Genomic DNA, 26,951 nt, shown 5'->3' on the forward strand with positions numbered 1-26,951 from the left:
GTCTGAATTAAGAAAATGTCACCAAGGATTTAAGTGTTTTTTTGTGATCAATTTTAACTAAGTTAAAAAGAAATCAATATGGTCAAAAAGTACGCACTATATGAAATACATGCCCCTTTCCCACCCCTCCCGCTGTCCCATGTTCTAAGCAGTACATCCAGGAACTGCAGCAGCATCAACACAAGATCAAGGGAATGACTGAATAACAACTCTCTGCCTAAAAGACTTGACTTGTTAAGCACCAGAATCCTAGCTGTGAATGGAGTCGCTGAATGTTCTATTAATTTGTGACGCAGAAAACTCCAAAAGTGTGAACAGCTAAATCTTAGTGTAATCAGATCCATCTAGATGCAAGGTGTGTAGTAGCTACAGTGCCCAAATACAAGAATATATGCTGATGCACTAACAGAGGAAGGTCCAAAAGGTCGTATTTTGGAGGGCAAGAAAAAAATTGTAAGTGACAGCATCGAAGAAAGTGAGCAAGAGACCAAAAGGTCATGACGACTAAAACAAATTATGCATAAATATACCTGTATAAGCAAAGTGACAGTAGGGATCGGAGCTGAGACCCTTTAATTGTGAGTTATGAGGTGTAAAATATAATCAATGCGTAAATTTAAACTAAGTAAACTGGTGTTAAAGAGTTTTTTGATGGGAGTTTGATACCAAGGATTTAGGTGGTACACAAGATGCAAGGTTTTTCTGAGAGCATTATAGAAAAGAGGAACAGAAAGTCTGTGCAGAGGTTACTCACCAAGAAAGTCCGAATGACTAGTAAAAAGACTTCTCATCATGGCCCCAATGAAAGGTGCTACATAGCAGCTACACAAAAGATCCAGTAAGTAGTTTTTTTTTTTTAATGATACTGTGTAATAAGTAGTAGTAGGATATGTCAGAAAACTGAGTATTAAAGCATATCAGTAAAGGCCAATTTACATTCACAAGATAGCTGTTTGTTCTGTAATGTTCTAGGAGTTCTGTTGTATTTTAAAGTTACCTATATTTTTCTTAGTATAAGGGACTGCCAAAACAAGGTAAACTGTATTAAAAAAAAAAAAAGCTTTTTGTGCAAAACAGCGAATGGCTGAAAATGGTTTCAACATGAAAGACAACCCACAAACAAAATAGATAAAAATATTGCTTCTTGTCAGACAAATGTTGTAGACCATTTAAATGCAGGCTTTATTCACCTCACCCAACAACAAAATAAAATATCTGTATCGTCAACCATGTTGTGATTAAAAGGAATATCAGAGAACCTTAGAAGAATTGTCCAGATATATAAAGCTGAAACAAAATGTAAAAAGCATTTCTCGGAATCTGGGTGCTAATCAATCCACAGTAAGGCAAATGCAAATGTAAGAAATTCAGAACGGTTTGTTGCTACTCTTCCTTGGAATGGCCACCCTGGAAAGATCATGGCAGTAACTCAGAGTGTAATGCTGAGGGAGGTAAAACAGAATTTTAAGGTAAACAGCCAAGGAAAGTATCTGTTCATACAAATGTCTGCTAAGAAAAGCAATGAACAAGAATGGTGGCCATGTAAGGACACCACAGAAGAAACCATATGCTTAATTTATTAAGTTTGCAAAACCCCCTGAATGATTAACACCATTTCTTGGATAATGTTCTATGGACAAATGTGCAAAGTTTGACAGAAATGCACAATACTTCGTGCTATACCAACACGAAGTATGGTTATTGCTGCTAAAGGTGGTTCTGTTGGTTACTACAGCTGTTCATGTACTTTTCTCAGCCTGAATGTGAATGTTAAAACAAATGTTTGTGTTTAAGTAAATGGGGTTTGTCTATGACCGTGGCTTTGTTGAAGTTCAGAGCACAATTTTATGAGTAATTAATGTAGAAATCCACATAAATTTAAAGAATTCAAAATGTTTTCTGGGAGCTTTCTAATGTCAGCTCATTTTATTTGTAAATTATTTTTGTATATACAGAATGTGAGTGCCTTATTATGTTGTTATGCTTTCTATTTCAATTTTAACTGTTGCTATATACATTTTGTCTAAACCAATTTATTCTAACTCACATTAGATACAAATTAGCCAGTTAACTGTGTTAGAAATAAACTGCTAGGTAGAATTTCCAAGACAATATAATTTTAGCATAACATCCCAAATTAACAAATTTTGCAATGGTCTGGCTCCCCATTGAGGGCCGCTTCCCAACTTGCCCCACATGCTACCAGAACATGCTCCAGCCTTCTGTGACACAGAATTAGATGAAGAGGGTTTGAAAATACGTGATGTATATATTCAATTCACACACTGTACCATCAAAAACAAAATCCCAGTATTCCTTCTTCCTGTAACAAAATACACTATTGATAACTGGCAATCTAAATTAGTTATTTTTATTGGATACCTTCCTTTGTTAACACAACATTTTTAGTCACTGCAAAGATACCTGCATATTGATTATCTGTGAAAGTCAATAAAATTAGTACTCTCAAAAACCACTTTTCTCATACTTCCAGCACATCAGTTGAGCTCCTCAATGAGAACTGCTTTGTTGGATAATGTCCGTTGTCCCTGGATCTTTTCCAGTTTCAGTTCACCAGCTTTAATTTCAATTTGCTCATGCATGAAGGTCTTGTACTTTGACTGCACCTTGAGGGCAAGAGTGATTAACAAATTCTCATTATCACACACCCAGGCCATCAAAAATTCTATCTTTTTCTGGGTCCTGAAATATTTTTTCTTTTCCTCCTCCGATAATTGTGGGTCTGTTTTCCGCACATAACCCAAGACTTTTCGCATCTGTGACAGAGAAGCCAGCGTGTACCTGCTAACCTGGGATCGACTTTCTCCCACAAGTACATGGGCTACAGCTAATACGGCACGTAGAGCAGCCAGGGGATCATCCTTGTCATACAGAGGACCAGTCCGTACTGAATCTACACCTGCATGCAGGGCTTCTTCTACAGAGCCAAAGACCCTGGCTGAGCCCAGGGCTTGTGAAATGTTCAGTAAAGCCTGGGTGAACTCCAGCTTTATGAAGTCCTCCGATATGTCCCCATTGTAAAGCTGCAAACAAAATGTGTAAGAATACAAAGCATTGACAAGGTTGTACCTGACAAGATGAGATGGGCTACGATTCAATGCGTTGAGAGGAGGGATATTAGTGTATATGGGTGGGATAGAGGTTTTCTTGCTATTTGTTAAGTTAGCTGTCATTTCTGTAATTTCAGGCTCACTTTTTTCATTTTGCTTTGATAAACAGGCTTCATTCTTAGAAAGACCAATCAGTTTTATGTCTTCTGCTTCCATGTTTACCTCTACTTCTTCCACTAATCTTGTCTCGTGCTTTTCCCACCATGGTACCCACTGCTTCACCATTATTCCTATTTTTCCATTACTTAGAAGATCATTAAACTTTCTCTTATCTCCTTCACTAAGATGATCCCAAATCTCATCTTCTGACACATTATCCAAGTCTAACCCTGCCAGCCTCTCTGACAACCCTTCTGTCTCCAAGCCATCTTCAAACTGTTCTAATTCTTCACTATTTTCCATCTGATGTGTTCGCAAAAGGATTTCCTCCATCCGTCGCTTTCCTTCCTCACTTGCTTGTTCCAATTTCAAGTGCTCAAAGATAGACTCTTTATAGAACTCTTCAGAACATGCTCCATGGTTATCCCCACGATAACACTGTAAAGAACAGAAACGAATATTGCAACGTGGGCAGGTGTAATGTCCAGGATTAGAGATGCACAATCCACAAAGACTAGATGTGTCAGCCTCATTTGAAGGCGTTATAAGGAACTCTTGATCAGTCGACTGTACTCTACTGGGAATGAGAATGTCTTTAAGGCCAGGAACTCCATCTAGTGTTGTGCTTGCTCCTGCTAAATGATCTGCTTGATCTTCAGCCATTTTAGCAATGTAATTTAAGTTAAGTGTATGACTGAAATATAGTCCAATTACATCTTTCCACAGAGTTTCACCTACAGAAAAAGATATAAAAAAGTTAACCTTTTTTTCTAAGCTTTATGCCAAAGCACCAGTCTTGTTGCATGCATATTCAAATTACTTGTCATATGTATTCTAAATACTATGAAATTCTTGAGCCACAGTACTCTCTTCTTTCAATAGCAAACATGGGATGGAGTGGGGAGGTGTGAGGCGAACAGTGAAATACAATCAAACAAAGATAAACAGTACAAAGACATGACCATACAAAAGTACAAGACAAGCAAGATATTACAGTAATGTAATTTACAACATAAAAGTTACCATACTGTATATGTACAATTTAAGTTAAGAAATAGAAAGTGCAAAATTACAGTTTGCCTATTTTAAATATTTATTAGAAATTGCTGTTGGCAGTGAAAACAAATGGTAATAATTCCAACTGTAACAGATAATCGTATAATGTAATATAATTTGAAAAAGCTCAAGAGGGGAGTGGAAATCTTCAGTTTAATGTTCCTTTGGGAAGAAGCTGTCTCCGAGGAGAGAGGTGTGGATGGTGATGCTCAGATAGTATTTCCCAGAGGGATGGAGTGTGAAAAAGGCATGAGCTGGCTGAATAGCATCCATGATAATCGATTCAGCCATCATTCGACAGCAGATATCTTGGGAGTTGTGGGACATCCAAGGAAACAGTTTTACATGCAGTCCCGAAAGTCCTTTGCAGTAATTTGAGATACCGGGCGGTCAAGTTACCAGACCATATTATGATGCATCCTGTCAAGAATCTTATAATGTTGCAAGCAGTAAAAAAGTTTGGCGAATTTTTTTAGCTCCCACTCCAAAGCTCTAATTCTACAGAGGCGTCCATAAAATCATCATAAATATATGGTTCCTAAGAAGAGCAACATTTGCTAATATATCTCACTTTCTACAAAAAATCTGGACACAACATTCTCATACCCACTTAGTCCAAATGATTGTTGTGGGGCCTGGCAACACAGGGAGCAAGATGAGAACCAACCACTGGCAGTTAATGGCAGGGCTCACACATGACATTTTGGTGGTTTCCTCAGGTTTCTATTGTTCCTGATACTACATCAATGCTGTCACCCGGGGTCAAACATTTACATTAAAACATTTCAGTTTAGCTTCTGATACTATAAAGTTGGTACTGTACACACAAAGGCACACTGGTTCACGTCCTTTAATAAAAGAGTGTGAAAAATGTGATTACCTTAGAGATTTAAATAACTACAAATCTTTTTTGCATTTTTGTGAAAGATGAATGAATGTCCCATAATGGATGATTCTGTATGCCATTTTGTGTAGTCCATGCTTTATGAAATCAAAGCCTACCTTTAAAGCTGACTGACTGAATATATACAGTATTACTTTCATAGAAGCAAAATTCTGTTTCTCCCACACAACCAGTCATTCTAAAAACACTTTTTTGCCAATGTAAAGGGAACACAAGGAATAGAAGCAAATCCCTGAACACAAAATGATGTGCTAGCTTTGTGAGACAGTAGCACTAACCACTGCTCTATTGAGTCACCCTTACAAAACAAATACAGCTCTTCTAGATTATAGAGTCAATCTGTGTCAAATCAAAACAGCAAATTGCTTCATATTTGCTGAAAATAATATAAGTGTACCCAATAACTATAGTGCAAACTTTTGGCTTGAATGTTCATTAGGCTTTAAAAGCGGAGTGTGGCCATAAATTTACGAAAACAAAAAGTGTACTACTAAAAAATGGCTATGCTTCATAAGTCATAACTCTTGAACTGTTAATTCTAGGCTAGGAGCACAAAATTTTCAGGGATTGTTATTTAACATTAGATATCTTTAACATCTAAAATACTTAGTCCAAAGTTACATATTTGACAATTACTGAAAAAAATGTCTTTTGTGCTTTGTGGGTCACCTGAGTAAACCTTTGGTTAAGGACTTTTCAAACCTCATTGATTCTTTTAATCTTGCTCAGTCTGTGAGAGGCCTGACACATGAACATGGATATACAATGGAACTTGTTTTATCATATGGTTTATCTGTCCTCTAGCAATGAAATTGGTGATGCTTGTTTTTTTGATCACATTCCTGTTATAATTGAGGCTTCCTTACCTTACCAAACAATCAGCATTTGTAGTGAGACTCGCTGTTCCCACATAATAAACTCCACTACTACTAGCAACTTTTCCATAACTTTTATGGATACTTTGCGTCCCCTACCACCCTCTTCAGATGAGCACTGAAGGTCTAGTCACTTTGTTTAATGATACTTGTTCTAACATTTTAGACTCTACTCCTCCTTTAAAGTCAAGCGCTCAAAACCTAACCTTGAGCCATGGTTAAATGATGTCACTTGTATCCTGAGGCAGGCATGTGTGCTTAAATACTTCAAAAGGACAGTTTGTCTAATTATCAGAAAGCTGTAAAATCTTCTAGAATAAAATATTTTCCAGATATTATTTTAGATAACTGTCATATACCTAGAGCGTTAAATGTAATAATATGAACACTATTCTTCACCCATGTGTTCCTACATGGCCTGACATTATACCAACAATCTGTGAGAATTTTCTCCAATTTTTTGTTCATAAAATTGCTAACATTAGATCCCACATCACTCCCTCTGTTGATGACCCATCTGTCCCTCCTACATGTACAGCTGTTTTTTTTTTTTTTTTTTTTTTTATCAGTTTGAGCCTGTATCTCCCCCCTTTTTTGCCAGAAGTAATTAGTCACCTTAAACCCACAACTTGTTCACTAGATATTGTTCCCACTTGCCTTCTTAAAGGTGATTTGCAGTGGTTGGAAACAGCATTTTGGACATAATAAATAGTTGACTTGAGGCTGGTTCAGTCCCAGACTTTTGTAAACAGGCTGTGAAACAGCCTTTAAGTAAAAAAAAATCTAAATTTTAGACTTTTTGAACTTAAGATCCATCTCCAAGTTGCACAGACTCACCACTTTTAAAGAGTTTTAAATGATCACTTATTAATAAGTGACTCTGGGGATACTGCTGTCTTGTTGCTTTTAGCTCTAACTGCAGAGTTTGATACAGTTGATCATGATAGCCCTATTGCCCATCTTGAGTAGTATGTGGGTATACAAGGAACTGTTTTGAAATGGTTCAAGTCATACCTCACAGGTACTTTTCAGTCAGCCTGGGAAATTTCTCCTCATTCTCTGCCCCTAACAGAATCACCAGTCTTACCTTCTCTTCACTGGGTTTCTGTTTGTTTCAGGATTGAGTTTAAAATTTTACTGTTTTAAAGTTCCCGAATGCTTTAGCCCCCTTCTACCTTACTGAATTATTGCACCCTTACTCTCCGTCATGATCGCTACGGTCCTCTGACCAGAAGTTTTTTGGTTTTGCGGAGATCTAGACTTAAGCTTTGACCGGACTGTGCTTTTGCAGTACCTGCCCCAAAGCTTTGGAATAGTCTACCATTTTATATTAGGTCAGCACCAATTTTGGTAAATTTTAAATCCTCCTTGAAAGTCTATGTTTTTGCCTTAGCTTTATAAACTTGTTTAAAATATTTGCATGAAATTATTTTTTCAATTTTTAATGCCCCAAAAATCAGAAAGTTTGATTTCTTTCAGATCAGCAACTAGTTGCTAAAGAACTGCTTTGATATGAGTAATACCCATCAAAATTTGAAACATCTGATATGGTTTAGTGCAACAGTGGACCAACTATTTTAAAGGTTAAAAACATCTAATACAAATCTCTGAAATCCCTGACATCTAATGAAAACGTAATGCATCGATCATTAACGGTTCAAAATGTATGACTTATGAAACATAATTTTTTTAGTAGCATTTGTTATTTAATCAAGTTAGGGCCACGCTCCCCATTAAAAACCTCCATAGTTCAGAAACTAATGAAGACACAGGCCTTAAATTTTGCCCACAACCTACTGGAAAAAATGACATTGTTTTCAGCAACTATGAAACAAATCGAAGATGTTTAGTCGGAAGGTCTGTGTGGGCTTCACGTGGATTGAGCCATTAGCTGATTAACTCTATGGAATTTAACAAATTTAAGCATCTCATTATACCGTAGTTGGGTAGAAGAACGGTTAAGTGTCTACTTGCGATGCAGAGCTCCAGTCTACGCCTGATCTCTCCATGCGAGTGTGGATTATCTTTCCACATACCAAAGCCATTCATTTTATATTAACTGGTGACTATAATCAGGCGTTATCTGCAAGAATGGGCCAGCAAAGAGTTCTGTATTGTGCTCGAAGTTCTCCCGTCCCACCAATCCTCAGACTGCATTAAGCCATTTCAGGAAATGAACGAACGCATTTTTATTCAAAGTGGCTCTATAAGATGACATTACACAAAGGTATTTTAGCGAACATAAATTTTATATAACTTCTAATGTCCTATACTTTAATTAAAACTGAGCCGTTTTTGACAGTGTCTTGAACACTTCGCGCGAAAATGGTTCACAAAATGACAAAGAAAAAATATCCCTTTTAGTAACAGAATTCTGCCAAGTTAATAACACAATTATCAGCGTCTCACCTGAGCACTCCCATAATACTGTCCTCCTGGTTTTCTCATTGATTAAATACAGCTACAACGTAAATAAATCTAGCATATTAACCCCTAATACTGGACTGCACTGCATAATTGATAAACTAATTAAAATAAATGCAGTGGCTCTAAACAGTAAATGACTAATTACGCAATAAGATAGAAAGTATAGAAACTAGCATTACACTTTAACGCAAGGCTTAAAAAGCTTCAGACATGAGCAATTCATACCGTGTTGTAAAGGTTTCGCTTCCAAATCGCTTTGAGAAAGTAACAGAGCCGTAAGTCGATTTGTCGCAAGACTTGTCACCGACGAACTTCACACTGTAATTTATTGGTGCCATCTGCCGGACGAGAAGAGCAGTAAGTGTAATTTCAGTTTAGCCGTTCATTATACAGTAGCACCCACTTCTTTCAAAGATGTATCTCTGCAACCCGGAGCCTCCATTCTATAGAAAGGGTCCTGGAGCTCCAAATAAGTGGGAGTTGACTGCAATGGACGCCAACGGAGTCTAGGTGCAGACCTCCAGAGCTCCGCCTGCTACATTATGGTTAAGAGTAAGGTTATGGGAGAGCTATCTGACCAGGTTTACCAGATCAGGAGGAATCCCCCTAACTTTGGTGGGAAGTCAGGGCCATAGGGTGAAAAAATGGGATGAATAGAGTTTCATTTTGGGGAATTACGGGGGATAAAAATATAACATTCTTAAAAATAACAGGCATTTTTTCATATGAATTACCTTCCTGTGGAAATAGGATTTCATACTTTACACATTTTCCCCATCCCAAAATGGTCGATGACAGCAGTGAGCAACACACTGAACCTTGCAATAGCCACCTCTCATCGCTCTGTTCACTCATCTCGAAGCTCATATAATTAGTTTGGGGTTAGAGTGGTATGGGATTGATGGCTGTCTGATGGTAGTATTCTTATCACACCCCAGACTATACTCCTGTTCATTTTTCTAACTTTATTAAGCAGATTAGATTTTCAGCTAAGCACAAAAGCAAATCTAGGGCTGGTAATAACTTGGAGAGATCTGTGAAGTTGTTGTCTTAGCCCCAAAAAATTAGAATCAAATCTTTTTGAGTATACTTCAGTGTAATAATTACTGTACCATTTGTATTGACAACTCCTAAAGCACTGAGGTACATACAGAGTTTCAGTGTTAAATGGAGTACATAGGTAAGTGTCTGATTTTTCTAAAGGTTTTTGGCTTTTAAATGTAACAAGAACATGTCCTTCTTTTGCAGATGGCGTACAATAATGCACATGACAGTTGGAAATGATTTTTCATCTGAGTAATTTAAAATATTTTAGTACAATTGTAGCCTGAGCTGGTTAGTTGCATAGCATGACAACATAATTTACTTGTACAAGTGTAACTATAAATGTATGTGACAACACCTTTCTTTACAATACATCAGTGTTCCATTTTTTTTAAACAGACTGTATTCAGTGTGTAAATTACAAAACTTTTAACTTTTCCTAAAACCTTTCCTTTTCCCTTTTACTAGAACACTCTTGAAGTTCATAAGAATGGTCATAAACAGGGTACTTTATTCCATAAAGCTTTGATTTTTATAACTCAATCAGGCCTTCTGTTGACTTCTACAATTTCCTCCTTCAGTTCATGATGCAGAAATATTCCTACTCTATTTCATAGCTGTGGCAGAACAATTTATATCCAATTCCTAACTTTTTTGCTTTGCTAACTTTCTATTTAGTTACTTTTTACACAGTTTGTTATGTTTCAGTCTTAAAATAAAATCATTTAAATTGTTTCCCACAGTAAGCAACAGTAACCCAGAATATCATATATAATTTTCTAGCCCAATTGCTGCAGATTGCTGGAGCCTATCCCAGTTAGTATAGGACACAAGACAGAAACAAACCCTGGGAAGGGTGCCATTCCATCACAGGGAAAACACACGCACACACTAGGGCCAACTTAGTATTGCCAGTTCACCTAACCTGCATGTCTTTAGACAGTGAGATGAAACCAGAGCACTTGGAGAAAACTCATGCAGACACAGGAAGAACATGCAAACTCCATGCAGAGAGGACCTAGGATGCAAATCTTGGTTTCCTTTCTGCGAGGTAGCAGCGCTACCCTAACTCAGAATGATAAAGTGAAAATAAGATTTTGGACATTTTGGCAAATTTATTAACAATAAAAAACTTGAAGATTGTATTGACAGAAGTATTGAGACTGTTTACTCAGTTCTTAGTTGAAGCACCTTTAGCAGAGATTACAGCCTGGAATCTTTTTGAGTATGATGAGACAAGCTTTGCACACCTGGATTTGGGTGTTTTCTGCACTAGTTGTCTGTAGATCCTCTCACGCTCTACCAGGTTGGATGGAGACCATCAGTGGTTAGCCGTTTTCATGTCTTTCCAGAGATGTTTGATTGAGTTCAAGTCCAAGCTCTAGCTGGACAATTCAATGACATTCCTAGAGTTATCACTAAGCCACTCCTGTGTTGTCTTTGCTTTGTGCTTAGGGTCACTGTCCTGTTGGGAGGTGAAACTTCAGCAAAATCTTAGGTCTAGAGTGCTCTGGAACAGGTTTTCAATTAAAGATATCTCTGTATAGTACTTTACTCCCTTCAGCTATCCCTCAACCCGGACTAGTCTCCAAGTCCCTGTCACTAAAAAACAACCCCACCACATGATGCTGCCACAACCACTAGTCACCATTGGAATGGTATTATCCAGGTAATGCACAGTGCCTTGCTTCTTCGAGATGTGATCCTCATGCATGAGACCAAACAGTTCAATTTTGGTTTTATTAGACCAGAGAATCTTGTTTCTCATAGTCTGAGAGTCCTTTAGATGCGCTTTTTGCTAACTACAAATGGAGCTTCATGTGTTATTTGGCTACTCTGCCATAAAGCCAAGATTAGTGGAGTGTTGCAATAGTGATTGTCCTTCTGGAAGTTTCTCCCATCTCCACATAGATTCTCTAGAATTCTGCCAGAGTGACCATTGGGTTGTTGTTCACCTTTCATATCATGGCCCTTCTCCCCAGATTATTGATTTTGGTCGGGCAGCCAACTCTAAAAGAGTTGTGGTTGTTAATTTATTCCATTTAAGAATTATGGAGGCCACTGTGCTCTTGAAAACCTTCAATGCTATAAAAATGTGTGTAGCCATCCCAAGAACTGTGCAGTGACACAATCCTGTCTCTATACTCTGCAGGAAGTTCCTCTGATCACATGGCTTGGTTTTTATTCTGATGCACATTGTCACCTGTGACACCTTCTTTAGACAGGTATGTGCTTTTACAAATTATATGCGATCAATTGAACTGACCACAGGTGGACTTCAAACTAGGTACACCTCAGTGATGACTAATACAATGGGATGCACCTCAGCCAAATTTCAAGTGTCACAGCAAAGGGTACGTATACTTGGGCCAATGCAATATTTTTCAGTTTTTTCTTTTCTAATAAATTTGCAGAATTTCCTAAAACACTGCTTTTGCCTTGTTACTTTTTGATATTCACTGTTTGCTGAGGGAAAAAAATGAATTTAAACAATTATAGCTTAAAGCTGCAACAGAGCAAAATGTGAAAAAAACAGAAGGGGTCTGAATACTTTCTGAAGGCACTATAATATGCAATTTTTCTTCTATCTGTCACTTCCACGAGTTCTTAACTTCTTGCCAAAAGACTCCCAAGCTTCAGTGTTCCTGCTCTTAAAACGTGTCTTCATCCTGCTGTTAAGGACTCGCTTCTTTATAGATTTCCATCCATGAAATGGCCGCCTTTGCTCATTTTCAGTCACTAGCGTAAATTGGATCACCTTCTGTGCCAAAATTGCAAAACCTATGGTGGTCTGGGCTGGTGTTTGGCATGCTCACGCCTAGCCTTTGCCTTTGAAAGGTGTAGCCTACAAGGCAGTGATGATCTGAATTCAGAGATTTCTTTCTCATAGCCGTTGTCTAATTTAAGGTTTCTGTCAACAAGTCTGTGAAGGTCTAGCAAGGTTCAGAATTAAATAAAAAATGGTAAAAGTTTTACTACTTTATAATAAATAGTTCTAAGGATGATGGAAAATTCACGGGAATATGTAAAGTATCCAAAATTTAACAAACCATGGGAATCTATGACATTGGGTAGTAATTTATACACTGGAACATAACTTAATGTTCATGCATTACAACAATGTTGCTACTATTTAAAATGTGTGGAGACAAATTATTTTTATTACTTACAGCAGAAAACATTAATTCCCGCATGGTCATTTTATTTCGATGTTGTTGATATCATTTCCTCAAACGTATTGAAAGTCAGTCTTTTGCTACCGTCTCTCCCCAATGACGTATTTCCGGCGCTGGTTTTGAAGATGGCGGCGGCTGCCGAGGCTTTGGAAAGAAACACAAACTCGAGCAACAGTCCGAACAGATCCGAGATTACACGGGGTCAGTACATTCGTAAGAATCTGATAGGGGGGAGTTAGCGACTTGGAGGCATGTATTAAATTTTTTTTTTACCTTTTGTTGTCTAGCGTTTGTTTAAGAGGTTCATGATCAAAGCCTTGTGTTTTAAAATGTGAGATAGTTGAGGTGTCCCGATCGTCGATGAGCTTGTTCATTATAGGTGGTAAATTCCAATGTTTTGATTTCGAGCCGGGTTATTAATGGAACCGGATATATTCATGCAGTACATTCCAGCCTGAGTCTGAGTGGTGTTTTAAAAAATAGTTTTAAATGGCGTAATGTATCCTTTAGGGTTACTGACAAGTCATTTTTTTTTATTTCAGTGTGGTGTACTATGAGAGTGTCATGAAGCACTTAACGACACAGTAGCAAAAAGGCACGGATTTTCTTCTGTGTGCGCTCAGGTTAAACTAGTTTCTCTGGTTACTTGGTGTATCAGTGCTGTATTGGATCAGGGACTTAATGAATACCTAACGATTTGTGGTCAGTTCACATGTAACCCAAGTCTCTTTGCGGAGGGAAATGATTCCAAGCAAGAATATATTTAGGGGTTACATTTTATTTCTAAACGCAATTTTTGTCGAAGTTAAAGCCTGTCTGAGCTAAATGCTGCAACAACGCCCACAAGTGCACGCGGACATATTAAAAGTAAATTTACAATCTAGTGTCATTGTTTATCATGCAACAAATTTTTAATGTAAGTAAGCAACCGATTCATTTTCTTGCCCAATCGCTTGCTCCAACTTACACATTTGTTGAATTTGCAATTCTCGTTTACTTACAGCCCCAAAGTGGACTAAGCAAGTTTGAGAATGTTTTGTTACCTTGATTTTTAAGGTAGATTTCCCTTGACATTTTTTGTTTTGACTTTTTCGAGGGTTGATTTGGTTCTTTGATTGAAGCATGTTTCAATGGATAGTTTGACGGTTACCTTGCTTGGTTCATACTATAATTAAATTTTTTTGACTACACTAATTTTCTTTGCATATCTCAATTTTTATTGGCTCATAGGTGCGCGTGTGTGTTTGAGTACACCCTGAAATAGACTAGGTTCAGGCTGTTGCTCCTGAGACCCTGAACTGGTTTAAACTCTTTTGATGATGAGTGAATGCAGATTGAGTTTATATTGAATAGATTGTATAGCATTTGTTATTGTTTTTCAAGTTACGCATGGGTGTACTAATATCTGTGTAAAATTGTGTTAATATTCATATCTAAATGCTGTTGGTAGATGTTATTTGTTTAGTTAATTGGTTTTGTCAAATGGACCTATTCTCATTGTGGTGATTGTTTTATTATGCAATTTCAGGTCACATAACCTACAAGCCAGAAATACACAATTCCATAGTACATCAGCAGACAGTACTCAACTGAGCTCTAAATTTTTACTTGCTTATGTCCAATCTTGTTTATTTTGGTTAATCATTGTAGACTGTAACTCATTTTTTTGTTTGTTATTGAATATGCTATTTTAGTAACCTCTTTCAATTATGACATTTTTATCGGTATTGGCCACATGATCACTGTGCCTAGTAAAATTTTAAACAGCGTTCACTACAAAACAGTGAGTGGCCTGCCAGGTAGAATTTGAAAAAATATATCAAAGCTGATGGAATTCAGCTTTACATAGTCAAAGCTGCAACTGGCAAGTTTTGTTTAGGCACATTGTAATAGTGATGTAATGCTATTAATCATTTTATTTTCTGATTGTCAATAAACTCTGTTGTGTGTTATTTCTCATCTAAAGTTAGATTTACATAAGGCTATATTATTCTTAGTTATGTCGTGATACATAAAATGATATGATATGATGAAGGTGGATATACGTTTTGACATAACAGTATTTTGTCGTATAAAACTTTATCATGTGCTTATCCTTTGGAGGAAACTCGTATTGGTGTTTTGGATTTTTTGGACATCTCATTCTGATGTGAACTAAGCAGTTGAATGCTCTCAGTATGGCACAACAGAAACAGTATGATTTAAATAGACAAACTATATCATATTCAGTAGCTTGTTACTTTTTGTTGGGCAACATGATAATTAAACTGACATATTGACAAGTAGGGAGATCTCATTAACTACCAAACAGGTTTGTAAATATTGTAGAAGTAATAAGTAATATTTTTGAGCAGTGCTTTAAAAATCTTTTTTTTTCCAGAAAAAGAGAGACATTTTATTTTTTAAAATTTGCTTTCATATATTTGTGACAGAAACAAATCCTGATGTCTTGGTGAGCAAGTCTTCAAGCAAAGACCGTGCCCCTACCATAGAGAATACTATTCATGAAGGGAGTACTTCCATGACATTAGTTAAGGAAAAGGCTCATCTGTACGCAAATATGATGGCTGACTATGGAGAGCTGGATGACACTGACCAGGACAGTCCACCAGAATTTGAGAAGTTCTGGAAAGCAACTCAGGAAAATCCACTAGATTTCAATGCCTGGATAGACTTATTGCAGTTCATAGAACATGAGGTGAGCCTTTTTAATGTCAAATTTTTTTAGGCTGTGTAAATGCTGCATTTTATGTTGCATGTAATGCCAAAGCCACTTCAAAGCTAAATAGTGTGCGACAAAAAAAATGGTTGTGCCTAGAAATAGTGGTCCATTTTGCACTAAAACAAGATCTCAAAACATGTGTTATGTGTAACAGATTACTTCAAAACCAGAACAAAGGAACATTCATTGGCAATAAATTTGTGAAGTTGTAGGTGACTTTACATTGTGTTGCGTCCAACAAGTATTGTGTAGCTGCTCTTCTATTGAGACAATGGTGTGCAGAATGTGTGGAGCTAACTGGATGTGGCTTAATAAAATGACTCCTGGGTCAAAGGGTGCAGATGTTACATAGGTTATTTCCAGGAGATGGCACTCACGTATGTTTGATTTCTCTTTTGCAAAGGAAAGAGGTATGATGGGTTAGAGGGTTTGTTTGATATAACCTTGTGCATTTAAGCTGCCTCATCATCTTCATTTGCAACTCTCTTGGTCGGCTCAAAGGGAGAAATGGGACACTTTTTTTTATATATAATATATATATCGATCGATCGATCGAAGGACCATGCTAGCTAACCTGATGTAACTCAGTTTGATTATACCTGACCTGGCTCTAAATGTTTTGGATACTGAATGTGGTCAGTGGCAGTTCTTTTAATGAGCTCCATTAAAGTTGGCCCATTTGTATATATTGTCTACCCATGGTCTGTAAAGTTCCCAGGGAATTCATGTAAGATGGCCATTTAACTAATGCAAGGGCTGAAATGATTTGTACTACCATCCTTGCATTTCCTGTGGCCTCTACAGATCTTTCACAATGAAGTCTTTCATTAGTGATCATTGCCAGCGTGTGCTACTGTGTATCATGTGGCCCATCTGGCCTCACTGAGTCCAACAATTTGGTTTTTATCATACTTGCCTAATAATCTACTTATAAACATGTCATTTGGTCATACTTGGGTTTCTGTCCCAGGAATACTTGTATTTTGAAATCGCCATGATCCAATCTGCCCATTGTTTTTTTAGGAGCAGCTCCATGCATAGATGTCTAGCGGTAGTCATAACTTTAATTGAAAATATTGAGGTATTTCTTAAATATCTGGCCATGCTGAATTTCATAGAAATTAAATCACTGCATCTGAGTGGCAGTATTATTAATTCATTTTTTGGGATGTTGTTTTCAACTACTTTTATATAAGGTCTTTACAGTGCTTTGGTTAATGAAATACGGTGGATTCAGAAAGTATTCAGACCTCTTCACTTTTTTTCACATTTTGCTATGTTGTAGCCCTGTGTCAATATCCTTTATTCAGCAACACTTGATATCCCAGAATGACAAAGTGAAAACAGGATTTTCAGAAAGTTTTGCAAATTTCTTCAAAATAAACAGCTGAAATAAGTGAAGGCATCTGAATACTTTCTAAATATACTGTATGATGATATTGGTTAAAGAAATCTAAAGTAACTTTGTTTTAACATATTAACAGTAATAAAAAAAGTGTTTGTCACCCAGGTGATACTTTGCCAACTATCACAGTCATCTTTGTGGAAAACCTTTCTCTATTCCTTCTTCCAAAATTACTCAAGCTCTGTTAAGTTAGTTGGCAAACATTGACGGACAGCAATTTTCAGGTCTTCACTGATTGCCAGTGGAATGAAGTTCCAGATTCTGATTAAGCCCCTCAGTGACATCTGTTGTCTTAATTTAATCCACTGCAGTGTTGCACTGGTTAGTGTGCTTGGATGATGGGCCTAAATTCTTCCACCATTTCTGTAGGAAGTATTTTTTTGTAACTTGCCCCACTCATATTTCCATTAATCTTAACAGACAACATTATAACCTGAAAAAGCATCTTCACAATTTTATTCTACTGCCACAAAAGTTTACACAATCTATTGTGCAATCTTTCATGTTCGCCATGCATTTCACTTAAAATTCTCTCCAAATAATTCAACTTTTGTTTCATTAGCCATTTATTATATAGTGTACACCAATCAGCCTCAACAATAAGACCACCTGCCTAATATTGTATATTGCTTGTCCATTTTTCTTGCTTCCAACACCGTGCCTTCAAGAAGTAACTGTTCACTTGCTGCCTAATGTATCGCACATCTTGACAGGTACAATTGTAACAAGATAACAGTGTTGTTCACTTCACCTGTCAGTGGTTTTAATGTTGTGGCTGATCAGTGTATGTGTAATATTCTTCAGTGTTTCTCAACCACAGTGAGTTGCTAGCAGTAGAAGCCGGGTTGCCATCATTGGCTCACGAGTGGGTTGACAGCACTGCGTGACATGTTTCCCCATGTTCTAATCACAAAGGAGGGCACCCCCACCACCCCCTGCTCTTTGAAACTCTGTTATTTCATGCTGGACCGTAAAGGCTGAGAACACTGCTCTACATCACATTTTGCACAAACTGCTTCTGTGCACTCTTCCCTATAAAAAGACATCTATTAATAAAAGTCACCTATTAATATAATTTTAATTTGAAGCCTAATACTTTTGGAATTTATTCAAAGTAACAATATATCCTGTCCCCTAAAGACATGTCTCTGTTATTCAGCAACTATGTTTAGAGCTGTTTATTTCTTCTTTCCCTTCCAGTTCTCACCAGTATACTACACTGCACTGCACTGCACATGAGGGATGTTCAGTGCCCTTTGAAATGCTTTTATACCTTTTTCCAAACTTGAGCTATTCTGTAGTGAAATTTCTTGCTCAGTAATAATACTGCTTTGTCATAATTTTTAAGCTTTCTTTTTAAAATCTCAATCAGATGGGGTATTTCTTTTCACAGGTTACTTTAAAGCAATTCATCCCCCAATTTCCAATATAAGTAGTCTTCATCAACAATTCATGTAACAACGGTAAGGGTAACATATTGTACTTGGGCAGAGTTGTTTGATGCAGAAACTGTACTATAATTAATGAATAAGTCACATCTTGTTAATTTTGTTTTCATTTTTGCTTTCAGGGTCACATGCCTTCTGCTCGAAAAGCTTTCAATGCATTTTTCATTCGCTATCCATACTGTTATGGCTACTGGAAGAAGTATGTTGACCTGGAAAGGAGATCTGGCTTTTGTTCTAAAGCTGAAGAGGTAAGGAGTATGATTTTGGGTTAGAAGATTCAATATCTTTTTATTAATCTGCAAAAGATGGTGAATGCCTGCATATTTTTACATGTGCTTCTTAAAACTATATCTGCTTACCAGCTGTGCTCTTTTGTATTTATAGATTTGTTTTATTTGGTAACTGCAAGGTCTACAGCAGACTGTAGACCACAGACTTGTTGCTAGTCTGAAGATCCAGCTTGGGTCCAATAGGCTACCACCTACTAGGAGGAATGAGGCTGGACCAGGCCAGACTCCAAGATTAGGTTGTTTCTAATGAGTTTGCACTCAGTTTGTGTGAGGAACTTTACAGACCTGGGTGCAACTGCTGATCGTAATATAATGTGGGAGACCTTCTGTGACAAAACTGTAAAGGTTGCTGAGGGCTGTGTTAGTGTTACCGGTATTCCCAGAAGGAGGTGTTTCATCTCACAAGGCACCCTGAATATTATTGAGAGGAGTCGCAGTGCACAGGTTGAAGACAATTCCGGTCTGTACTGGGAACTGAGAAGGACTGCTGCGAGGGCTCTGAGGGCAGAAAAGAAGGCGTTTGTTAGAGGAATCTGTGAACAGGTGACACACCATCTATGGCCTAGTGATTCACATCCTGCTTACTTAGGAATTGAAGCATTACGCACATCCAAATCTTTTCCTTGGACAGTCACAGTCAGGGCTGGTGATGGAACAGTCCTTACGTATGACACTGCAATTGTGACCCACCGGGCTGGTTACTTTGAGTAGCTGTTTAAAGCTGATCCTCCGGCTAGGATGCTGGACATTTCTGGGTCCACAGTTCCTGAGGCTGATCCTCCAATTAGCTGTGAACCACACAGTCTCGCTGAGATTGCACAGGTGGTGAATCAGCTGAAGTTAGGGAAGGCTGCAGGGATCTGTGGTATCCAGGGAGAAATTCTCCAGGCTAGTGGTAAGGCTGTACTCCTTGCATTGCAAGCAATCTTTGCTTCCATTTGGGAGGCGGGCGTCATCCCAACTGACTGGAAAATGGGACTTGTTGTCCCTATCTGGAAAGGGAAGGGTGATCTCCTGGATTGTGGCAACTACAGGAGGATAACACTGCTGTCGGTGCCAGATAAGGTCTTTGCTAGGGTCATCCTCAATAGGATCTGTGATCACTTGCTCACCAACCATTGACTGGAGCAGTCTGGTTTTATGCCTAGGAAGTCTACCATCAACCGCATCCTGACACTGAGGGTTGTCATGGAGCACAAATGCAAATATCAGCAGAGATTCTTTGCAGCCTTTGTCTGTTTTTGTAAAGCATTCGACTCGGTTGATCAAGCTGCCCCGTGGGGCATCCTGAGACTTCATAGGATGTTGCTAAATATCATGGCTAGCCTGTACACTGGTACTGTAACTGCTCTGAAGAGTAGAGGCAGAATCTCTGCGTTTTTCCCAGTTGATTCTGGGATTCGTCAGGGGTGTGTTTTTGCCCCTACTCTGTTCAAGGTTTGGAGGGACTGGGTGTTGGGCAAGGTCATGGGGGTCCAGTGGCTGTGGAACATCTGTTGGCGAAAAAAGATTCACTGATCTTTACTTTGCCAACAATGCTGTGATCTTCTCAGAGTCAATGAAGGCTCTGATTGGGGCTCTTGAGTGACTGAGTGAGGAGTCTGGGTGTCTGGGCTTGTGAGAGTCCTGGATAATAACCAAGATGCAGACCTTTAATGACTTCTTGAGCACAGCCATCATCAGTGTGTCTGTCTGCATAGAGAGTGTCGACCTTGTCGAGAGACTTACTTACCTTGGCAGTGACGCTCATGTCTCTTATGACTCTTCCTATGAAGTCAGTAAATGAACTGGGAGAACATGGGGGGGGGGGGGGCATGAGGTTACTGGAAAGGGGTTTTTTTTACATCCCCGATATCTGCAAAAGGACAAAGGTCCAAGTTTTTAGAACGCTGGTGCTTCCTGTTTTACTATATGGTTGTGAGACATGGAGGCTATCCAGTGACCTGAGACAAAGACTGGACTGCTTTGGTATTATATCTTTTCGGAGAATCCTTGGGTACTGCTGGTTTGATTTTGTGTAGAATGAGCAGTTGCTCATGGAGTCCCAAATTAGTCACATTACCTGCATTGTGCGGGAGCATCAGTTACGGTACTACGGCCATGTGGTGCGATTCCCTGAGGGTGATCCAGCTCATAGGATCCCCCGAGTGGCTGCACCAGACCAAAGGGAATCCCATGTAACACTTGCCTGCAGCAGATACTATAGATGGTCATTTCTGGTGGGGGCTGGACCATGTGTCTGTCTGGGGGGTTGCCAACCGGGATCCCAAGCTGTTTTGTTGTGTGGTGGGTGCAGCAACACACCGTACCAGCGCATACTCCCCAACCTGACCTGACCTAATAACACTTTTTTGCATCACCATTTGAAGGTGATGTGTGAGAAGTTTTGCTTGGTGTTATTTTGTTTTTTCTTTTTGATTCATTAGGAAAATATCAAAGAGTTAAATGCTCCCAGGTACACTACACAAGGACTCTCAGTACACTGTCGGACATTTTTACCTTGATCCACTTTATAAACTATTTTTATTGATAATTTTTTTATTGTTTTTTTATGTGACATATCTGACATGACCAAGACTGGAACAAAACAACCAGGGATACTGGAATTAAAAACTGGGGGCACTAGGCATTCAGACCACAGACTTGCAAACCTTGGCAGACTACCAGATGTTTCAGATCTTTGCTCCATACAACATTTTCCAAATCAAAAACAATTTGGTAAAAATACCCAATTCTTTACGTACAATCCTAACTTTGGCGTTGCTTTTAAAGGCAGCTGCTTATAGCATGAAAGACATCTGTAACCATCGTCCGAGGACAAAGTGAACCATTCCAGTAGTGCTTCAATACCAGTTACAAGTCAAAGGAATCGTAATTACAAGCAGCATTATGACAATAAGTAAAAAATAAAAAAAAATAAAAACTTTTCAAATAGTGGAAGAACTTTTTCAATGGAATAAATATGGAGGATAATTCCACACTGTAATAATGACTGCAGGGAGACATTGAAAAATGTACCATGCTTTATTCAGAGATCATCTGGAAAGCACATATAAAAGAGGTCTTTTGTTTTCATGCAAAACTAATTTTTGAATTGAAAAGGTGAGAAAGGACAGTAACACACTGTTTATTATACTAGTTAGTCTGCAATATCGCACAAATACTGATGCAGCGCTGAGCGTTTTCATGAAATATACAACTGAAAGTTCATTTTTAATAAAATTTGTGTGTACATTGTGGAATAAGACATCAACATGACATTTTTCTTTAAAAGTGTATTTTGCTAAAAGTCCCCCACCCCCAAGATGCTGATTCTGTTTACATTGTAGTAGAAGAGTGCTACGTACTTGTGTACAACATAATTTTACAAATAAACATCGATGTAAAAAAGTTGCAGTTAACCTTCCACTCCATATGTAAAGCTGGACTACTAGGTTTACAAAGCTGGTAGTCCAGCAGACTACCATGTGCAATTATAATTTGTTCATCCCTGATCTATGAATCTTTATCTTATCTAGACCCACTGTTTATATTGTTAAACTGTTTGAAGGTGATGTATGTGTGGTATCATTTTGAGAGATGTGAATAATATTTAATAAATAAACATCCATCAGGAAAAATAAGGCCGGAAGGTAAAATCCAGAGTGCTTAAACTTTGTGGAAGCCATTATTTTCCACAGAGTAATGCCTTTGGGTGGGGTGGGGGTGTGCAATGGGGAATTGAATGTGCAAATACCTACTTTGAGAAACACAGATACAATGCATCTCTCCTCCTCCCTGTTATCATAAAGTACAAATTGGTAATCTCAATCATTTTTTTTTTAAATTCTAGCTTAAAAGGTTTAACAAAATATTTTGGTATTTTATGAATCATGCAATATTTAAAAACAAATATGAACAAATATATTTATTAATTTATCATATTCATCACAGTAAATGCTAACACTGCTTCAAAATCAAATCACGTTAAAGATTACAAAATAATTTTCATTTACATTGCCTAGGAATCACTGCATTTCTCTCTCTCTCTAAAATATAATATATAATATAAATAAAATTCTTTTCGTGTTTGAAACGGAAATAACGTATGACCACAGAACATATTATAATATAGGAACTTATTATTTGTGTGAGAGTTATTTTACTGATATTGAAAAGAAGAAAAAAGAGTGTTTAAATAAGGAGCTGGGAAGGTGAATGTAAAGAAGCAGCCAGCGGTAAAGCAAATGAGACTCCGTAATAAGGATGGTTGGGTGCACGGAGAAGGAGTGCCAGCTAACCTAGAAAGACCTTCGGAGCACACGGCTTTACTTTGCTTTTATGGTGCGGGCGTCGGCCATGGACGGACACTAACGCCAAGGCACCCGGGTGAGACAGACTTCTTCCTTCAACAAAGGAATCGTCGCCAGGCCGGTGAGATCGCTTCTTGTACATTTAAATTTAGTATATGAGTCAGCGGAACGTATCTGACTTGATTCATTGCAGATTTCCCAGGCCATGTCAATTTAGACTTTAAAACAAAGTTAATATAAAAGAGACTGGGGAACGTGTGGGGATTGTGTGTGTCTAATTTATATTTGTATATAGATGTAATATAGGTTTAAGTACTGTGAATATATTTGTGCTGTTTGTAAATAGGGTAATTTTCTGTTTCTTTTCCTTGCTTGCTTTCTTTCTTTGCTGTTTCGCCGTTTTCTGGGAAGTATATTATAGAGTGTTTAAGGGGGTGGCATATTAATTGGGGTTTGTGTAGTTATTATAGATTTGACAAGGATTTAAAGGGTGTTTATTGTTTTGTTTGATTTATAATATATTCTTTTTTGATTGTTTAAAGAATTGTTGGGGTGATTATTTCCTTTGTATAAATTCATAAAAGACAACTCCAGATGAGGATATCAAATTGGGGCTAAGGTTCGGTTGGGTTCCGTACTTAATAGAATTAATTTTCCTAAGAGTAGGAGATTTTTGTGTGTGCTGGGCTCCTCATTCAACTTAAGAGGAACATGCTACACTTTGATAGTAAGAGAGATGAAGAAAACAGCTTTGCATCTTTCTACTTTTTAACTGCGCCAAGCTGTAAACAATGTGAAGACGAGACCGCCTTCAGTGGCGAGGGGTCGTAAGAACAAAGTGGACGCTGGGAGGTGCGGAATGTCGGGCTTTTCCTCCGGGTCAACAGCTTTGCAGTTTCAGGCAGTGTCCTCTTTTCTCGCACTGTTTGTCACACTTCAAGTGCCCCGTTGGCTCCTGGGACAGTGGAAATCTTTACAAATAAGTGTAATCAGCGCTATCGAACCGGGACTCTCTTGGTAAATTGCGGTGCATGGCTACTTCCTGTCCCTTAAGATGAATTCAGGTCACTAAAACCCCCCAACATTCAAGGTTGCTTTTGTGATGAATTCTTTTAAGAAAATTTAGGGTTTACATCTAAAAAGATGTACCGACCTCTTCATGCTAAGTATTAGACTTAGGAATTGTTTGGACCTTCTGCCTGTTAAGCACGGAAAGGCAGGGTCCACATTTCTCTCAATAATTTTTCGCTTAAATCACAGGCACATAGTGCAAGGTTGTCAAGCAGGTAGTTTGCCCGAAACCACTGCAGTAGTACTCAATGTATCTTTACTTCTTAAATGTTAATGTTTGACTGTTTAATAATTTATACTCTTCTTATATCTTCTTCAAATTCTTTTATCAAAATGTTTTGCTACTTAATAATTAATATTTATATAATTTCTATTTGTTGTAAATGCTCTTTATTTGTTCAAAAATAACATTGGTAATTAACAAACTTATTTTATATATACAGTGGAACCTCGGTTCACGACCATAATTCGTTCCAAAACTCGTCGTAACCCGATTTGGTCGTGAACCGAAGTAATTTCTCCCATAGGATTGAATGTAAATACAATTAATCCGTTCCAGACCGTACGAACTGTATGTAAATATATATATTTTTTTAAGTTTTTAAGCAGAAATATAGTTAATTATACCATAGAATGCACAGCGTAATAGTAAACTAAATGCAAAAACATTGAGTGTGAGAAAACCTTGAACAACAGAGAAAACTAACACTGCAAGAGTTCGCGCTACAGCGCTACAAACCGCTCGCTAAAAACACTTTTTTAATGAGTTTTAAGCACAGGGGAAAAAAAATGAACATTTGAAAAATCCGTAATTTAATAAACTACCAAGAAAAGTAACATTGCAACAATGCATGCTACGTACCGATCACTGTAAACAGAAGTGAAGACAAAATCAAACCCGGTGCATTCTTTAACTGCCTTCTGTGTCCAGCCCCCCACCTCTCTCTCTCTCTCTCTCTCGCACCTGTGTGTGTGTGTGTGTGTGTGTCTCTCTCTTTCTCTTTCTCTCTCGTGTGTGTGTGTGTGCCTGCCTGTGTGTGCCTCTGTCTGTCTGTCTCTCTCTCTTTCTCTCTCTCGTGTGTGCGTGTGCGCGCGTGTGTGTGTGTGTCTGTCTCTCTCTCTCTCGCGTGCCTGTGTGTGTGTGTGTGTCTCTCTCTCTCTCTCTCTCTCTCTCTCTCTCTCTCTCTCTCTCTCGTGCGTGCGTGTGTGTGTCTCTCTCGCACGCGCCTGTGTGTGTGTGTGTGTCTCTCTCGTGCGTGTGTGTGTGTGTGTGTGTGTGTGTGTGTGTGTCTCTCTCGCGCCTGTGTGTGTCTTTCTCTCGCGTGCGCCTATGTGTGTCGCTCTCTCTCTCTCTCTCTCTCTAGCTCGCTGCACAGGGAGAGACTGAACACGTACAAACCGAAAGGGAAACTAGCTTGTTCGTATACAGAGTGTGTGGTCGTGAACAGATGCAAAAGTTTGGCGAACTTTTTGGTCGTAAACCGATTTGTACGTGTTCCGAGACGTTCGTGAACCGAGGTTCCACTGTACTACATAAGCTATATATAAAGCTATATATATGGTTGAAATAGTTTTTACTGTCAAATAATGCAAAAAGTACACGACACGTGTTTCGCCCTAATCTGCTTCTCGCAACTGAAAGAGGGCACCGTGGCGGATGTTAGCCGACTTGCTGACCAACCACAAGTGTTACCTGGTAGGTAACCACCCATACAATCAGATTGTGATTCAGACTACGAATGCCATGAATATATATATACACAAACACACACTATTCTACACTTTAACATTTTGTTCTGTGAGTGAACCTTTTAAGAGAGAGAATATAGTGGTGGTTGGAGCATATTGCCGGATGATTTTGTATTAAAGTTATGGTTTCATTAAAACTGGTGTAATCTTGTTTTTAAATCATTTACAGTTTGGACACAGGAGAGACAACTTTCATAGTAGACAAAACTTAAAGCTAATTGCATTTTAATGTGCAGGCGAACCTATTCTTACTTTTTGATAAGTGCGTATTAAATTCAATTCCTTAGTTTTTCCCCCCCAGTGACTTGACTGTTCAAAATGGAAAAAACCCACAAGCTGTGCAACTACAGCGATAGTTTTGCAGGTATCTTGACAAATGTGAATTGTACCCTTCTGACAGAAAAGGCATTGTGATGTCTTTAGCTTGAGCCTATTTGTCTCTGTGCATATTTGCTGTGCTGTTTGGCCCTCACTCTTAAGTTATGCCTGGCTCCTTCAGGCTGCTCCACGGTATCCACCACGGGTTAGCATTAAATGCACAATGATACTGATAGGTTATTTCAATGTTGCAGTGTATGATTTGTGAGTTGGAAAAAAAAAAAAAAAAGTACCCTAAATTCTTGTCAATAAGCCGCGGCTTATCTAAGGAAAAAAGTTGTGAAAATGAAAAAATAGAATATCGGCTTATACATAAGTCCGGCTTATACATCCATCGCGGGGGTTGCGTTCCAGAGCCACCCGCGAAATAAGAATATCCGCGAAGTAGAAACCATATGTTTATATGGTTATTTTTATATTGTCATGCTTGGGTCACAGATTTGCGCAGAAACACAGGAGGTTGTAGAGAGACAGGAACGTTATTCAAACACTGCAAACAAACATTTGTCTCTTTCAAAAGTTTAAACTGTGCTCCATGACAAGACAGATGACAGTTCAGTCTCACAATTAAAAGAATGCAAACATATCTTCCTCTTCAAAGGAAGAAACAAATCAATATGTCTGTTTGGCTTTTAAGTATGCGAAGCACCGCGGCACAAAGCTGTTGAAGGCGGCAGCTCACACCCCCTCCGTCAGGAGCAGACAAAGAGAGGGAGAGGGAGAGTTTGTTTTTCAGTCAAAAATCAATACGTGCCCTTCGAGCTTTTAAGTATGCGAAGCACTGTGCAGCATGTCTTTTCAGGAATCAGCTTTACAAAAGATAGCAACGTGAAGATAATCTTTCAGCATTTTTAGACGAGCGTCTGTATCGTCTAGGTGTGCAA

At 38.3% G+C, this 26,951-nt stretch overlaps 2 protein-coding genes across 5 annotated transcripts in view; one reads left to right on the top strand and one right to left on the bottom strand.

The window, feature by feature from the left end:
- Positions 1 to 1,165: 1,165 nt before the first annotated feature.
- Positions 1,166 to 12,819, bottom strand: znhit2 (zinc finger, HIT-type containing 2). Of its 2 annotated transcripts, none has more exons than XM_028804311.2 (2): positions 12,707 to 12,819; positions 1,166 to 3,964 (listed from the first exon to the last, which is right to left on the bottom strand). In XM_028804311.2, the coding sequence occupies exon 2, from the start codon at positions 3,891 to 3,893 to the stop codon at positions 2,499 to 2,501; it is 1,395 nt and encodes a 464-aa protein (XP_028660144.1). In that variant the 5' UTR covers positions 3,894 to 3,964; positions 12,707 to 12,819; the 3' UTR covers positions 1,166 to 2,498. The 2 variants fall into 2 exon arrangements, with proteins under 2 accessions (XP_028660144.1, XP_028660136.1); XM_028804303.2 differs by lacking the exon at positions 12,707 to 12,819 and adding an exon at positions 8,718 to 8,841.
- si:ch211-114c17.1 (pre-mRNA-processing factor 39) overlaps positions 12,430 to 26,951 on the top strand; it is a 49,686-nt gene continuing 35,164 nt past the window's right edge. Inside the window, exons 1-3 of one of the 3 annotated variants that reach the window (XM_028804272.2) lie at positions 12,430 to 12,499; positions 15,145 to 15,410; positions 18,410 to 18,535. In XM_028804272.2, coding sequence (XP_028660105.1) covers positions 15,234 to 15,410; positions 18,410 to 18,535 — 303 coding nt within the window. In that variant the 5' untranslated portion in view covers positions 12,430 to 12,499; positions 15,145 to 15,233. Of the gene's footprint in view, positions 12,500 to 12,798; positions 12,914 to 15,144; positions 15,411 to 18,232; positions 18,303 to 18,409; positions 18,536 to 26,951 lie in introns of those variants that run through there. The other 2 variants (XM_028804289.2, XM_028804280.2) reach the window with 2 other exon arrangements.

Source organism: Erpetoichthys calabaricus, chromosome 1, assembly GCF_900747795.2.
Source record: "Erpetoichthys calabaricus chromosome 1, fErpCal1.3, whole genome shotgun sequence".
NCBI classification, from domain to species: Eukaryota; Metazoa; Chordata; class Cladistia; order Polypteriformes; family Polypteridae; genus Erpetoichthys; species Erpetoichthys calabaricus.

What these genes read in the sequence shown, in the direction of transcription:
- znhit2 (XM_028804311.2), bottom strand. Translation starts at nt 3,893, where the DNA reads ATGGCTGAAGATCAAGCAGATCATTTAGCAGGAGCAAGCACAACACTA.